General features: G+C 41.6%; 1 protein-coding gene across 18 annotated transcripts in view; it reads left to right on the top strand.

The window, feature by feature from the left end:
* Positions 1 to 17,747, top strand: part of PRKN (parkin RBR E3 ubiquitin protein ligase) — a 1,235,051-nt gene that overhangs the window by 495,466 nt on the left and 721,838 nt on the right. For 17 of the 18 annotated variants that reach the window (XM_053295156.1, XM_053295166.1, XM_053295224.1 and 14 more), the window contains one exon: positions 14,391 to 14,453. The exons of the other annotated variant lie outside the window; for it this stretch is intronic. In XM_053295156.1, coding sequence (XP_053151131.1) covers positions 14,391 to 14,453 — 63 coding nt within the window. The remainder of the gene's footprint in view (positions 1 to 14,390; positions 14,454 to 17,747) is intronic. 18 annotated transcript variants of the gene reach the window in all.

Raw genomic sequence — 17,747 nt, 5'->3', positions numbered from 1 at the left:
AGGAATATATCCTGACAGAAATATTTATCTCAGCTACTGATCCACCATCAGTGCCTCCTTTTTATTCATTTATCTAACATTAGCTGACTCCCCACCACCACCCCCATCACCAGAGGCGGTGTGATGAATTGCCATCTCCACCTGTATCCCTGGATCACAGAGAGCCCAACAATTTACAGCTGCCTCTGCACCAATTTCCCCCATCTGCCACCACCACACAGCACCAGTATTCTGTGTAACAGGGATCCCCAGATGTTGTGGACTACAACTCTCATAACCCCCAGCCAAAGGCCGTTGCAGCTGGAGTTGATAGGAGTTATAGTCAACAGCATCTGGGAATTCCTGTTACACAGAACACTGTGCAGCACATCAGTTTCATCCCCACTGATTCCTACACTATCCCCCTCTCTATCTGCTTCCAGTTTCTCTCCATCTGATCTCCACGTCCCCCTCCAGGTCTCCTTATCTGTAGGTGACAGCTGCAGCCACTGACACCATGCCCGAGCTTTGTCTCACCCTTCTTTTAGATGGCAGAGGGTGTAAACAGAGTAGCAGGGAATGACTGAAAGACACTTTCAGTTGCTTTGTATCACTCTCTGCCATTTGGAAAGGCAGGGAGGACAAGATAAGTAGGGAGAAGGACAGCAGCAGTGATAGGTACCACACAGTTCTGCCATGTGTAGTTTAGAAGGGCAGCAATCTCAGTGAAGTGATTGGAGGTAATTGGCTGGTAGAGTTGGCCAGTGGGCAATCCACCATCCTGCGACCTGAGGTTGTCTCCTAACCTAGCCATGCATTTAGTTATCAATATTAGATGCTTTTAAAAAGTATGACATAACATTTGGTAGATTGATTTGCATAATGTTCATCATTTTACAGCTTAGTAAATATTAACAAAGGGAAGGACATGCTGGCCTCTTCCACTGGTTAGAGGAACAGTGACTGCTGGTTGTGCACGTGTAATGTGTGTGGAATGATGGTATAATTGCTGTGTATTGTAAGCTTCTTTGAGAATCATTTTATTGGAAACCAGGGTATAAATCTTAAATGACTGATATCCTAACAGTGCACTTGAACAAGGAAGTTGTGTTAGCCTATGGCTGCTGCATTAGCTACTTGCACTAAGTCTGAAGCTTGTCTTCCAGACCACTGTTGTGCTTGCTAGAGTAAGGCTGTCTATACTTGCACAATCGATGCACAACTGAGGCATGCCTCAAAGGGAACTTTGTGCAATAGTACAAGGGTGCAGTTTTGAAAATCCCTGTGCCTACATGCAGCTATGCAATTTTCTTGTAGCACAACTTTGCTCATTGCAGAAGCACATCACTAGGATGTCAGCCAGGATACATAAAGTTGTTTGTATTACGAAAATTGAATTCTGACTGTTCAGGCGGTAGGTGATGGATATACTCTAGGACAGGACTACTCATCTGCAACCCTCCATCTCCCAGCCACAGTGATCATCATCCCTAGCCACAGTGGCCAATAGTCAGGGATGTTGGGAATTGTAGGCAAACATTTGCAGGAGGCTCAAAGTTTTGTAGCCCTGCTCTAGAATAATGAATGTGTTTCTGGGTTTCTGCAGGAATTTATCTGCTTCTCTGCGCTGAGTATAGATTCCATTTTTCATTTATCTCCTTAATAGTATATACTGTACACCATTCTGCGAGCTTTGGCTGAAGAACAGCTAAATAAATAAATAAATATGATCGCCACAAGGGACTCATGGTTATTGGCTCAAGTCTGATTTATAATTACTTACAATGACATGCCAGTGGTATTTGACATAACTTATTCCATGACAATAACTGATTATGAATAGCAATAATAAATAACAATAACTGGAATGAAACCAGTTAGACAAATACCATTGGAGGATACCTGGGATTTGGAAACCAATGGCGGGAAGTTCCTTTGCTTAGCAGAATCCTTTAATATAATGCTGAATCATTTCTTTATAAACCAGTGAAACGGCTCATAAGTGGTTTCAGGATTATAGCCATAATCTTAATTGAAACAGTGGTTTTAATGAGGTTATTAGGAGAATGGAGGTTGTAGTTAGGCTATGAGATACTGCCAGAATATCCCTAAGCTTTTGGGTGGAATAATTGCAATTGGCAACATTCTCATTAATCATAGCTAATGTTAATGATAGCTCCCCGTGGTGGCTCATGAAGAGGTGATGGCCTTAATGAAAGCTGACTTACAAGGTAACAGATGGTGGTTACATTTTAGTATTTTAATGTGCAATTGCTCAGTATTAAAAAATGATTTTATCTTCTTATAATAATGCAAGAATTAGGCTCCCTAGGTTTCCTACACTTCTCACAATGCTGTATTTTTCTTTTTAAAATTGGGCTTCAGTAGTGACTTGGAAGTCATCTGAGTGGGTAACCCTACAGTACACCATCTTTTCTTTTGATGGATTTTGGGGTGGGGGCAAATTTCTCTTGTGGTCTGAGGCAACCTTCTCTACCAGTGCTGTACAAATTCAACCTTCCAGGTGTTGTTGGACTAGAGCAAAGGATGATTGGAATTTCTCATCTAACATCTGTAGAGGGCTGAAGTTGTTCCGCCATGTTCTCCTTCTCTACACACATGTAACATCTCTGCATACTTGTGCTGTTCTTCATAATCATTATAATAAAATTAAAGACTTTAGGACTTTTAAAGGTTTTATACATGAAAACTGAATTGCATTTAAATTATTTCAGGATCAGCATTGGTACAAGCAGAGACAAACTGATGAATTGCAACTGAGAAAAGAAATAAAGTTTGAACAAGTAATTAGGAGTATAAACTAGGACTGATCTGAATGCTTCTCCCCATATTTTTCCCCAATATTGGGGAGGAAGGTATGAAATAAGAGTTGGCTTGATGCAATGTTGATTTAACATGGCTAGTGTTATATGAGAATACTGTGTTGTTAATGCACAGTATACTTAATTACAAAAAATTGAGTATACTTACAGCTGTGTATTAACAACACAGTATTCTCATAAACTAGCCAAGTCTATTTAGAAGGCTCTATCTATTGAAGTCGATGTTAGTCTATTTAAAGATTCTCTGTTTGGAAACTTGAGTTTTTGTATGCTTGATAAGAAAACATCTAAAACAATTAGGACAAAAATCATTATGTTACTTTCTGCATTATTTCATTATTCACTGGCATTCACTTATACCTTCTTACTGGAAAAATGTTCTTAGGAGAATGAGTATTAATTTTCATTTATATAATTAGACTTAATACATTTTCATGTAGGCATTTCACTGAAATTCAGGACTGTTGGGGTCTAATAATATTGCTCTTTTCTAAGGCTTCAGCAGTCAGATTAGAAGAGAGAGCACAAATTTGATCACCAAGTCCATCTAAATTGGTTTTGTAAATATAACTGCAGGAGACTTTGGATCTTTATCATTTGATCTCATGAATGTATTTCATGTTGCCATAAGTTGACTCCACTGACTTCCCAAGGAGGTAGTAAACTAATTCTGACATGCCTGCCATCATGAGAATTCCAAGTATTTATAGTTTAAGATTACTTTTTCTATTTGGTTTTTACCAGTGGAGATAAGAGCATAAAGTTGAATTGACTTAAGAGTGAAGACAAATAATTTTGGAATAGCTCCCCTCGACCTTAAGACTTCTTTTTGCAACCTATGTCTTATATATCTAAGAATTTGTCCTAAAACAGGCAAATACTTTTTGAGGGTACAACTGTTCCTAAGTGTAGAAATTCTTTTCCATTTCTCCTGCAGAATTTTTTGATTCTAACAGTAGGAGAAGACACGTTCTTCTAAAAATCTTTCTTTCCTCCAAACTGCCAAAGAGTTTGCTGGGTTGCCAGTATGATCATAGACACAGCTCAAGTTTAAAGTGTGCCCTTTCCCCATGTGCATCCGCAGTCAGAATTTGTACAAGACTGCAGCATAGGGGCAAACTTCAAATATTCCTGGCATCAAAACGGAAAGTGCCACCGGCTCACTTACAATCACAGCATCTAAAAATCTTCAAAGGAGGAGAGGCCTAGTAGACACTAAGGATATTCACACAACCAGAAGCGGGGTGGGTGGGAAGGTTAACATCTGGGTAACAGCCGGGCTACAGACCCAGGTTTGGCAGCATGGCAGTGCCAGGATCCACATGGATCCTGGGGATTCTCACGGGCAGCTGAGACCCAGGTTGCCTGCTCATGAGAGCAGCCTTACTGAGAGATCACACTAGCATTGTATTTTCAAAACAGAAAGGGGATCAGCTTCCATCATCCAGATGGATAACATCTCTAATTGTATTCGATTTTATTTTGGACCACTCAATAATGCATCATGTTAGACATCTAAGTTGCACAGCTCTGTGTTAAGTTGTCGAGAATAAGATAAACATTTATTATATCTAATCAAATCAACACAGCATGGTCCTGAATCTGGCAGCTGATAAAAGATGGTCATAGTTCACAGTTTCCTGGAGAGAAGTTGTCCAAGGGAACCAAGCTCAGTACCAATGTATTTTTACACGAATTTGGAGACATTTCAAAATAGTGAGAACAGTTTTAAGGAACCATGTTGGTATTGAAATTATAATATATGCTTTGGAAACTCTTGCTTCACTCTAGATGTAGGTGCATGGGCTTTTGAAATACCTGGGGCTTTCCCAGATGGCAGGCTTAATCGTGGGATCACATGACTAATCATTAGTCACATAGAAGCTGCAGCCTCAAGCCGAAATAATAATTCTGGGAGCATTCACATAGGGCTGCTTTAATGTGGTGTCCCCTCTGTTACTTTTGAATTCTCCCCATGGACTGTTCATACCTCTTGCTGCTGGGTCTTTCTCTAGCCAATGGCTTTCTAGAGTAGGTGGGATGTTGCGCCTCCTTCCCCCCCCACACACCCTGCATGCATGGTTTGAGTTTCTAAAAACTTTCATGTCAATGAACATTTTTTTAAATTTAAAAAAATTGTTTTCAGCGGGTCTTGATGATAATGATGATAAAAAATAAACAGTTTTATTTGTTAGCTGCTACATAACAAATTGTTCTCTGGGCAGCTCACAAAACAGCATTAAAACATAAAATAAAAACACATAACATATTAAATCATAACATACCAACAAAAGTGGGGGAGGAATACAAAATACAATACAAAGCAATTTCTTCTGTTCATTTTGAACAGAAGAAATTGGTAATTGGAAAGTGCTAACTTTCAACTGCTGTGTGCCAACTACAATGCCTCCCCCCACCTGCAAGGCAGTGGGGTGCACACTTTATTTTTTAGGAATATTTAAGTGTTTAGATTCTTTGTTGTCTACAGGTTGAGTATCCCTTATCTGGACTGCTTGGGACCACAAGTGCTCCAGATTTCAGACTTTTCTGGATTTTGGAATATTTGCATAATGAGATATCTTGGGCGTGGGATCCAATTCTAAACATGAAAGGTTACTGTATTGTATTTTTTAATTTTCTCTCTCTAAGTCTCTCTTCTCCACCCTGCTTCCTTGCTCCTACCTGCCTCCATTATGGCTCTTTTATTTGCATGGTAAGACCTCCCAGAGTGCTCCACATACGAGTGCTGAGCAGGTCTTGGCTACTCGCCCTGTGGGGCCACTCGGGGCCACCCGCAACACTGCCGCAGAGCCCATGTTCACCGGCGCCCTTTTTTCCCTGGCTGGAGGGAGGACTCCGGAGCACGTGGATTGCTGCCGACCAGCTGTTTGGCGGCATCCAGGAGCAGCAAAGGCCACAGGCCTAATGTGGAGAAGGCGGGGAACCACGCCTCTGCTTTCACTTTCCCCAGCTACCTCTCACCGGCCACCAACAACAGAGAGACCAGCATACCCACAACCCCCGCTCGCCTAAGTTTTGACTGCCTGTTTAAAAGCAGCAAAAATGAGAATCTGCGAGAGTGAGTGGTGTCTAGATTTTGGAGCATTCTGGATTTCAGATGTCCGGATAAGGGATACTCAACCTGTAATAATTTCCCCTCATAATGAATCCCTATGAGGATTCATTATATGCCTTCATTTATTCTGTTCATTTTGACTGTCATTGGAGAGTGCCAACTGTCATGTGTCAACTACACCCCCCCCACAACAAACACACACTGGTGTACTCAGTTTATTTTTTAGGAATTTTTGAAGTGTTTAGTATCTATGGTGTCTTCAGCACACACCTTCATTTCTTCTGTTTATTTTGACCACACTGCTTTGTGGGTGGAGGTGGGGAATTAGTGACATCCCATGTGTTAACTACCCCCAACCTACAAGCCACTGGGTACTTAGTTTATATTTTAGGAATTTTTGAGGTGTTTAAGTTCTTTGGTGTGTAATGAATTTTTATAGGGATTCATTATGAGGAAAGGTTATTAGACACCAAAGCATCTAAACACTTGAAAAAATTCCTAGAACATAAACTGAGTAGTACCCCACTGCCTTGCGGGTGGTAGGGGGTGTAGTTGGCACATGGAAGTTGACAGTTGGCACTGTGCAAAGACAGTCAAAATGAATAGAAGAAATGAAGGTGTGTAATGAATCCTCATAGGGACTAATTGAGGAAAAGTTATTATACATCAAATAATCCAAACACTTATAAAATAGTGACTACACATTTTGCTCCATAACTTCACTTCTACAAGGGCTAGAGCTTAGTTTTAAAAAATAAATAAATCTGGGAATCTGGGGAAAATGATAGGAGGAATACAAATCTCGAAGCAATTCGGACCTAATCTGGCACAGTTCTATTTGGACCCGTATCTAGCCAGTGGACCATAGGGGCAATTTGTTCTGTCTCCAAGTTGCCCGAATCAGCTAGATTCGGGTACAAATCGCACATCCCTAGAAATAGGTGTCCTTATTTAGAAGATTTGGAGTAGATAAGAGGGAAGATTTTTCTCTGAAGTTACACTGGTTTTCTGAAACTACTACAGGTTTAAACCAAAAGCACTTCCATTGATCCCAATAAAATAAGTAGTGTTTGAATAAGTGAATTGCTTGTTTCTTGCTTAAAAGATAGCAAATTGAAAAACAATTATTTGTTTTTGAGATAACATGCTGAATGCTACAGTTCTATAGGTTTATATTGTTCTTACAGCAGCTGGATTAGCATTTCCTTTTTGTTCAGTAGATTGCTGCTGTTTCTTCAGTGGGAGCTAGTGCTTAGAAGAAATTATTTGTATTTGAATGAAATATACATCAGAGGTCAAGAAGATGATATCCCATCCATCCCCAAGCTAAGAGAAAGAAGCAGATGTAAGGGTTGTTTGTGGGCATGTGAAGAAACAGTAGTTTGCAGTTTTTAGAAGAGACAGAGTCAGAGACAGAGCTGAGTTGACTGAAGGAACCCTGATGATGAACAGCCTCTCTCTAGGCATCTTTTGTGAAGCAGTGGCTCTGTTGCCTTGTAGGAGTGCCTGCTGTTTGCTTCCACTTATGCTCTGCTTATGTATTTGTAAATTCAGCATTATGAAATTCTATAAGCCTCCAGTACACTGGACCTTTTCCTCTACTAACAAATACAGTAAATTCAATATGATACTTAGGAACATAGGAAGCTGCCTTATACTGAGTCAGACCATTGGTGTATCTAGCTCAGTATTGTCTTTATAGACTGGCAGCGGCTTCTCCAAGGTTGCAGGTAGGAATCTCCCTCAGCCCTATCTTGGAGATGCCGGGGAGGGAACTTGGAACCTTCTGATGCTCTTCCCAGAGTGGCTCCACCCTCTAAGGGGAATATCTTACAGTGCTCACACTTCTAGTCTCCCATTCATATGCAACCAGCGCAGACCCTGCTTAGCTAAGGGGACAAGTCATGCTTGCTACCACAAGACCAGCTCTCCTCTCTTGATGGGCAGCAGATATGAAATGTTTCTGATTGTTGACATTCTTGGAGTAAGGTTAGGTAGGAGAGGTAGCTCCATGTATGTCACCTACATACGTCCTTTAAAAAAATCATCATTAGGAAATTACTGAAAATCTCATTGTAGAGATATCTTTTTGATACTAGGAAGAGGAAAGGTGTAGAAAATAGTGGAGAATGACAATTCAAGCTGAAAATAAAAGGCTGTTCAGTCTCATTAGTAACTGTTCAGATAAATATAAGCATGCTGGTTTGAGCATAGTGCTTTTGAGTCCCAAAGGCATGAACTCATTGCGTGGGCTGCTTCCCCCTCCCTTCATTTCAGATGATTAGATTTGTTGAAGATTATTCTGGATGTCATTGTTGCTTTTATTAAGATCAGTAACATTGGTGCTGGTTTTCCTTTTCCATGTTCAGTGTTATGTACAGTAGTAATGAATAAAGTAAACAGCAACCAAACAACAAACATAAAACTAGGAAGAATTTAAATAATTTTGTGAAATCATTCTCATACAAAGGAAAGCAATAAAAACCATTAAGCCTCCTAGAGGGAAAACCCACGAAACTGCAATAAAAATTGAATGATATTGTGCCTTATGGTATGGTTGATTGGAGAACTTTGTTTTTGTTTAGTAAACATAAATAGTTCCAATTTTTGCTCTTTCTAGTCCCCATTTTTCTGCCATCACGTCTGGGTCATGACCTGGCCATGCAAATGGCCAGGGCACATGTGCAGTGGCCTCCAAAATGGCCCCCGCCACCGGAGAAAGGGCTAAAACGGCCTTTGGAAAAGCAGGTGGAGGCCGGTGGGGGGAGGGGAAAACAGCAGAGACTTTCCCATGGCTGCGGCAGCACCCCACGTGTCTGCTGGAACCGGCACCGAGTGTTTAGTTTTTTAACACTCTAAATTTTTAAACACTCTAATAAAGTTCTAAAAAACCCCTTTCAAACCCCTGAATCGGCCCCAAGCAGACCTGGGGGTTCGTCTCAAGGCCGAACTGGACCAGTTCAATGAGCCGGTTCTCACATCCCTAAAATGCATCAGTATTATATTAGCTCTTGTTAAAATTGCTGGCAGGTTGGACTACCCCTTTCTTATAATTTTGGGACTGAGAAATTCATAAACCATCTTGCCAATCATGGTTCCAGGCAGATTCCCAGATTTCTAAAGTAACCTCCCTTCAGTGCCTCTCCAAAGCGCCCTCACTTGCATACAGAACCCCATCCACAGACATGTTGTCAGGACCAGCAGGATCTGAGGCAACTAGTGAGGTCAAATAAGCCAATGATCAGGTTGAAGGGCAGGCCAATATTCTGAACAGCCAGAAGCAGATGGTGTGGTCTAACAAGACAGGCTAGGTGTCAAGTTCTGACACAGGCAAACAGAGTTCCAAGGGTCAGAGGCAGGTGACATGGGTTCCAGAGCAGACAGGGAGACAAAGTAAAGTTTTCCCAGAGTTGATAAGCTCAGACTGGGGAGCCAAGCTCAGTTCTCTCATAGGGCCAGAAGCGACACATTGACTCCTCTGGTCATATGATTTTTCCTGGTTGTTTGGCTATAGTTTCCCTTCTATCCACCTTCGGGGTGGGGGTGGGGCACAGTGTAGCACTAGCATAGCTCAGCCAGTCTCTCTACCTTTGAATTGTCTTGGTGATGCAGAGTGTAAGGAGTCTTAGGCCTGCTGTGAGAATTCCTGGTTCGAAACGCCTAGTGTCTTACACAAAGGGAACCTTCTCATCCTCCCTCTTCCTCATTCCTTTCCCTCATCCCACTTCTTCCTCCTCCTCAAGCTGCCTTCACCATCTTCCCCTGTTTCTCCACTGGCTATGGCCTGCTTCTTTGACCCTCTTCTTTCCCTTCACTTTTTTCTCCCCCTTTCCCCATTGTTTCCCCTCTTCTTCATCCTCAGAGTATTGAGTGGCAGCCCATAGCACATACTCCTGTCTCCCTGATACTCTATCAGGGTATCTGGGAATAGGTTTGGGTTAGTGGAAGGGAGAACACCACTGTGTGACCTTCTGCTAGCCCATACTAAGCTGGATGTTTCAAGGCTGGAATTGGCTGTGTTTCCTTCCACCAGTTTAATGCCACCTGCCTGCTGTACATCTTGGAAGCTGAGGTGCTTCTGAAGTTAACAGTGGAGGGGATAATTTTGCACTGGTGGAAGGGAACACGACTGTACTCCCTTCCACCAGAAAAAGTCAATTGGGGGTCTTTTTCATGAGATGTGTGAAAGGGAGCTTGTCTCACTTCCCCTTATATTGAGACTGTGGTTGTCCAGATAAGCTGGAGTCTTGAACCCTTTTTAATGAAACCATTCTTGAAGACTTGACATCTTTTATATTCGACTGTGGCCAGAGAACTTTCAAGAAGAAGTTTTTAAAAGGGAATGAGAGTGAGCTAGAGTTATGAAAAAACATTTTAAGCAACAATCCCCACAGTGTAATAATGTAGTTGATTTTCTAAGACTCCTGAGAAAACTATTCTATAGTAATGAGTCACAGAAGAAAAACTTCTGTGGAAAATCATTTATCTTTAACTGGGTGTTATTTTGGGAAGCCAGGGGAGGAAAAAAACTGCAGCAAATGCATAGAAGGGAAGCTGACATATGTTTACATCATATGTTTCATAGGTTTGACTAAGCATGAAATTTCCCTTTTGGGAAGGTGCCCTTGGGTATTGAAGAATGAAGTGCTGGTGCACCTGTTCACTGAACGGCCAGCCACATTCTCAATAACCTGATGTAGGCTCTCCCATCCAAGTTGTTGAAGGGAATTGCCATGACCTAAGATTTTTTTCTGTGGAAAATAAAAATAGCAGCTGGTAAGGTATTTGTATGGTACTCATTTCCTTCCTTCCTTCCTTCCTTCCTTCCCCTAACAGTGTTTGGGTGTTTTACAATGAAAAAACCAAACAAGGTCTTGTCAAAAATGACTTACCATTGGAAACCTGCAAGACAGTAAAATGAATAACAGGAGAAGGAAAAGGAATATAAAAATAAATATAAATTTGTAAAACGTTTTTAATATTTTTCAATGTTTCCATGATTACAAAATAAAATATTCAGCTGAAGAACTATGAGGAGAAGGAAGATGGGGAAAATGAATGTAAAACCTTTCTATTTAAAAATGGGAGAAAGCTTAATGTTTCTTGTTCTTGAACAGAATCAGGAGAGCAATGAATGCTGAAATGTAACATAGAAATATAGTATATTGATTGATGATTGATTGATTAAGTGCTGTCAAGTCAGTGTTGACTCTTAGTGACCACATAGATAGATTCTGTCCAGGATGATCTGTCTTCAGTTTGGCATTTAAGGTCTCTCAGTGGTGCATTCATTGCTGTTGTAATCGAGTCCATCCACCTTGCTGCTGGTCGTCCTCTTCTTATCTTTCCTTCAACATTTCCCAGCATTATGGACTTCTCAAGGGAGCTAATTTTTCACATAATCTTTCCAAAGTATGATTGTTTGAGCCTGGTTATTTGTGTCTCGGATGAAAATTCTGGATTGATTTGTTCTATGATCCATTTGTTTGTTTTCCTGGCTGTCCATGGTATCCTCAAAAGTCTTCTCCAGCACCAAAGTTCAAAAACGTCAATATTTTTTCTGTCCTGCTTCTTCAGAGTCCAGCTTTCACATCCATAGAGTGTCACAGGAAAAACTATTGTCCAAATGATTCTAATCTTTGTAGGTATAGACACATCATGACATCTAAATATATTTTCCAAGGCCTTCATTGCAGCCCTACTAAATACTAGTTTGTGGCGTATTTCTTGACTGCTGGATCCTTTACTGTTGATGGTCTATTCTAAAAGGCAGAAGCTATCCACCCCTCCAGTGTCTTCATTATCAATTCTGAGGCTGGTTGCTGTAACTGTTGTCATTAGTTTAGTCTTCTTTACATTTAGTCATAGTCACATTTTTTCACTGGGCTGCTTGATTTTCACTACTAGAGCTTGCAGATCATCCGCACTCTCAGCTATCAGAGTGGTGTCATCAGCTTACCACAGGTTATTGATGTTTCTTCCTCCAACTTTAAAAACACGCTCATCTTGTTCTTATAGAGTTGTTCATGCTGGCATTTGTGATTGGTCATGTGATCTTATTTTTCAGTTCAGTGGTGGCCTGTCTGGGTGATAGAAGACGAGCCACACATATGGCTCATTCCCATTCTTCTTGCCCTGCAATGGCTGCCTCACTTCCTCCCCCTCCCCACACCACATTAATCTCAGGCACACAGGCTGGTCATTCATCTGGTTCCCTACCCAGCAATTGACTAGCCTGTGCACACCTGGCTTTAAGGCAGCCGTGGGGCAAGGTGAGGGAAGGTGAGATAGCTGGGGTGAGAAGAGTGAGAATGAACCATACCTGTGGCTCATTTTCAACCCCACTTGCCTTATACCTAGATGGGCTGCTACTTTTTCAATTGCATGTCTGAAGCTTTTTCAATGCAGCAGGAATGAGTAAACCAATGAATTAAATGCATATGCTTGGACAGGGATCCATGAATTCAGGCTTAACTCACTAGCCAGCCATTATTTTGTTGTTGCCACCAGTTCCCCTTCTTTCCTCAGATCCTTTTCTGGCACACAGGCAAAGGGCTTAGGTGAGAGGTGGGTCTTCTGCCATTTGCACTGGGATATGGAGGTGGTAAGAAACAGTGGGAGCCCTCTCCTACTGCTCAGGAAAGATTTTGCTGTTTCTTACTTTTTCAGAAATGGCAGTGGAAATGAGACCTCTGGTGCGGAGATCTGTGTGGTGGTGGGTGCCCTGCTTGCCAGAGGGCTGGGGGCTTTTGCCACTGCCAAGCTGGCAGGTGGATTTGTAGATGCCTGTGCTTGTATACTCTTCTTTGAGTTTGAATAAGAGACTACATACATTTGTACAAAATATGATGTGTACAATGTATGATGCATAAGTGGCTAGACACACATTGTTTTTAAACAAAAACATGTTTTTAACAGGGGAATTTAACAGTAACAGTAATGCTAAATGCTTACGAATGATGATGAAGGCCCCATACCTCTACTTCATCCCTACACAGCTGAATACAAACAGGAAAGGTTCCACAAAAATATCACTTAAACAACAACAAAAAAGAATTTGCATTGTCAAGCTCAAATTGCCCAACCAGAATTATTTATATATATATATATACATACATACATACATACATACACATATACATATACACGCACACACATCTTTGTAAAGGCAATGGATATTATGTGGGTGATGAGGGTATGATGCTACACAGGAATGTATTCTGGTTCATTAGTCCAGATGTGAGTTTATCTTTTCCCCAGTCATTTTTTTTTAAGCATTCCTGTTCATGAAGCACAGACTTTAGGCTTGCGGCGGGGGCGGGGGGAACAGACTTCTTGTAGCAATATATTTCAAGTGACATTCTTCATCTCTGTGTGGTGGACTAAATTGCTTTCTTTCGGAGAAGCTGTTTAAAGGGATTCTTTCAGAAGGCTTCAGGTTGTTTGGCACCTTTCATAAATGTGATAGTTGTCACTTTGCTTTCAGTAGCAATGCTTTGCTGTTTAAAGATGGCAAGAAAGCAAACCTAATGCCATTCTTCTTTCAGAAAAAAGCGAAATAAAGCAAAGAGCTTTCTGTGTTCCCAACTTTGCCTCCCCCTCCCCACACCATTCTTTATTCTTTCAGTTGGCAAATTGTTTTTCTTCTCTCAACTACACTGAACACGTCTGCAACCAAGCTCAATTTATATTGCCAAGACAGATGTTATAAAATGAAGGGGGACATGGCAGACATTGAAAGAGTTATATGTTTGCAAATGATTACCTGTCATAATATGTTCTTTGTGGATTTTTATATTACTGAAATACTAGGTTTGATGGGGTGGGGGGTGGTTGATGGGGCAGGAATGGGGGGGGGAGCAAGGTGGCTCCTTGCCCTTTTGAAGCAAGATTTAATGCCAGTGAGTTCTAAGTCTTGTATTGTACTTCTTTACAGGAAATAGGTCAAATAATTTAATTCCAAAATAGTATGGTGGAATCAAAGACACCGAAGAGTGATTCAACACTGTGAGAGACTCTGTATTTCTCTCTCTCTCTCTAGCCTGTGTGACCTTTACCTAAAAATGGTGCCTGAAGACATAGGTGTAGAATCTCCAGATTAAAACCAGACTGTGTTTCTTTAGAGGATCTTCCACTGTATAAGCTGAGATCTAAACAAATGCTTGAACAAGGAAGTAGAGTGTAATGAGTAGTCTCTAAAAAAAACTTTGCAGAAAGTAAAACATGAAGGGGGGTTTAATACAGATCTATTCTCCAAATATGATTAAGAATAATTTAAAAACACCTTTATTTATCTAGCCACCCCATAACAAATTGTTCTCTGGGCAGCTCACAAGTCAGTAAAATATACAATTAAAACATTTTTTTAAAAAAGTACCAACAAATATGACTAAAAAGACAAAAGCATTTAAAAACATTTTAGAAACATCATTTGCATTATTTTAAATCAGCCAAGACAATATTTGACTTGTAACTTTTGTTGCAATATTCAGGTCAACCCATCTTCTGAGCAAGTTAAACAATCCTCCTGTCTTATGCCAATTCCCCACAAAAAGGTAGGGGTGTGTGTGTGTGTGTGTGTGTGTGTGTGTGTTTGTTTTAAAAGTGCAGCTTAGGTGGACAAGAAGGTACTAGCTGAACTCTTTCTCCTGCCCACACTTTTCTCCTAAAACAGCTTTTAAAGCCATTTTACTCCCTGCATGAGTTATTTCTGGTCACAGAAGTTACTGGGTGAAAAGCAGCAGAAGCAACTGCAACAACAATGTTGTTGGGAGAAGAAACATGGGCAGAATAAAGAATTGACTCTCTTTCTGGCACATAATGCATTTTAAAGCTGCCCTTTCTCCCCTCTCTATAGAGATCTGGAAATGACTCAATCCTGATGCAAAAGTCTTGCACAGTCATATCTAGATTGACCCTCAGTGTTAGCCATGTAAGGGCTGCGCTGTAACCAAATGCCTGCTGTTTGTGATCCCAGCTTATCATCAATTCAGAAGAATTTGGAGTCTTTCCAGTGTTTGCTTACCACAAGGCTTAACAAACCTTAGGTGCCAGCTCACCACTGCACCTAGAAATTAAATCCTGGTGCCCAGAGACAGGGCTATCTGAACAGGAGAGTTTCACCCAGGGCCCCACACACTGCTGCCCAGGCAGAGAGGAAGTTCCAATGGGATCTCTACCAGTCAACCCTCTTCCTCCCAGCTTTAACAGTAGCTTGATCCCCTGCTCCTCTTCTTTTCAAACTGCTGGGAGAGAGGAGGAGTTATAGCTACCATGCTTGGCTGACCAGCACCAGCAGTCCAGGGAGGAGTGGGAGGATGGAGGAGGTGGTGAAGTAGCTGGCTGCAGAGCCATTGCAGGGGATGCTGTGCATTACATAAGGACAGCTCTGCTGGATCAGGCCCAAGGCCCATCTAGTCCAGCATCCTGTTTCACACAGTGGCCCACCAGATGCCTCTGGGGAGCCCACATGCAAGAGGTATGTGCATGCCCTCTCTCCTGCTGTTGCTCCCCTGCAACTGGTATTGAGAGGCATCATGCCTCTGAGGCTGGAGATGATGCACAGCCACCAGACAAGTAGCCATTGATAGACCTGTCCACCATGAATCTGTCTAAGCCACTTTTAAAGTCAACCAAGCTAGTGGCCATCACCACATCCCATGGCAAAGAATTACATATTAATTATGTTTTGTGTGAAAAAGTACTTCCTCTTGTCGGCCCTAAATTTCCCGACCTTCAGTTTCATGGGATGATCCCTGGTTCTAGGGTTGAGAGAGGAAGAAAAATTTCTCTCTGTCTACCCTCTCCACGCGTAATTTTATACATCTCAATCATGTCTCCCCTAGTCGCCTCTTTTCCAAGGTAAAGAGCCCCAGATACTGTAGCCTAGCCTCATAAGGAAGGCGCTCCAGGCCCCTTATCATTTTGCTTGCCCTCTTCTGCATTGTGCCTTGGCATTGTCAGTGCTGAATAAATAATAGTTCTATAACCATAATAGTATTTATCCCTGTTATAGCAGCTTCTCATTACAGCTAAAAGCAGATTGCTCTATTCGATTACCGTGACAAAAGTTTCTGTGTGCCTTCTGTTTCTTATTTGTCTGGTGATAAACAGGAAAACATGCTTTCTTGTGCTTTAGTGTCAGGATCAGATGCGTAATCAGGGTGGGGCAAGCAGGGCACGTGCCCTAGGTGCCAGTTGCAGGGGGGCGCCATTGTGCCTGCCATGCCCCACCCCCACCCACCACAGTTGATTTTTTTTTGAAAATCTCCTGCCTCACGCAGCCGCGGGGATGGGCAGGAGCGCAGCCTCCCTGAGCACTGACTTTCCCATTATTTTCAGGGAGTGTTTGCTGCCTGAAAGCATCTATTCCCCTTTCTCTCCCTCCACAGAGAGAGAGAAGATAGCTGCTTTCAGGCAGCAAGCCTGCCCTGAAATGAGACTGAAGAGCTTGCTCTGGCAATTTATAGCTCGAGGCCATGCCCCCTTTGCATGTGATATCATCATGTGACACATCACATGCAAAGGGGCGTGGCCTAGAGCTCTAAAGAGCCAGAGGGAGCTCTTCAGTATTATTTTCGGGCAGGCTTGCTGTGTGAAAGTAGTTCTTCAATCCAAGGTGTGTTCCTTAAGCTATTTGGTGAATGGATCATGTCAGCTCACTGTAGCTATTTTATTCTAGTTAGGAGGATAGGTGTGAGCTGGCTGGGAATGTTTTCTGTAAGGAACAGTTCCTTTCATGAGGATTTAAGATCTCATGTGTAATCATAAAACTATTCAGGATTACCTAGTTAAATCTCAGGCCTTACCTATAGAAATTGGAAATTGCATTAAATTCTATTTAACTTGATTCTAAGTCAGATTCATTATAAGGAAGGCGTTGTGGCACATAGCCATTTGATATTCATGCAGTAATGAAGAGTGAAAATAATTGGCTGTATAAGTAGCATTTGTCAGGTGCACAACTGACTTGTCCTAAGTCATGAGAATGCAGACTAAGCAGTCCCCTGGCCTGAGGTTTTCCAGCATGTGATGGCTACTAGTGAGGGATCATTTTAGATTTAAAGGCAGCACCTGTTATGTATTTTTCTGGTTTTTTTCATTCTCTTCAACATTTATTCTCAACCCAAGGGAATTAGGCAAAGACCAAACAAACCCATAGTAGAAATGTGTTTATTATTAATAAAATTGCCATCTCTGGCAATTTTTAAAAAACACCTGAAAACCCATCTTTTCACCCAAGCTTTCTCAGCTTTTTAAAATTGTCTGTCTTTAATTTTATGGCTGTTTTTAAACTGTTGCATTGTTTTAACTTTTATATGTGTTTTAATTGTTTTTATGTTCAACGCCCAGAGATGAAAGTTTGGGCGGTATAGAAGTTAAACAAACAAACCAACCCCTCTCCCCATCCCGCTCAAATCCAATCTTCCTTTCTTTGGGTGGGCTTTTCTCTGTGCTCTGTTGTTGGAGGGGGTTAGTTGGGAGGGGTGGGGAGGGGAGTAGGCACTTAGCTGTGCTTGCTTGCCCTTCCAGCAGTTCATGGGCACATGGATTTGATTGTTGCAGAAGGATGAATGAAATCTCTCTTCCTCTGCTGTTTGCTCTGATTTATTGGAAGGGGAAAGGAGAGAACAGTTTGATTAGCATTCCAGAATTGTTCATAAGTGTACCCCTTATGAATTAATTTATTAGTTTCTTTCTCTTCCTTGCCCTAACCTTGAGATTCCCCAGCAATAGCCCTGCCTGCTCATTTTGTGTATCTTACTCTTAAGATGGAGTGGGTTTTTTGTTTGTTTTATTGCATGTTGTAGCTGTATGTGCATGTAGGCTGACTTGTGTTTTGGAGGAGG

This window comes from Hemicordylus capensis, chromosome 1, assembly GCF_027244095.1.
Source record: "Hemicordylus capensis ecotype Gifberg chromosome 1, rHemCap1.1.pri, whole genome shotgun sequence".
Taxonomy (NCBI): Eukaryota; Metazoa; Chordata; class Lepidosauria; order Squamata; family Cordylidae; genus Hemicordylus; species Hemicordylus capensis.
The sequence above is the reverse complement of the archived record's forward strand: the minus strand, read 5'-3'. Positions and strand labels throughout refer to the sequence as shown.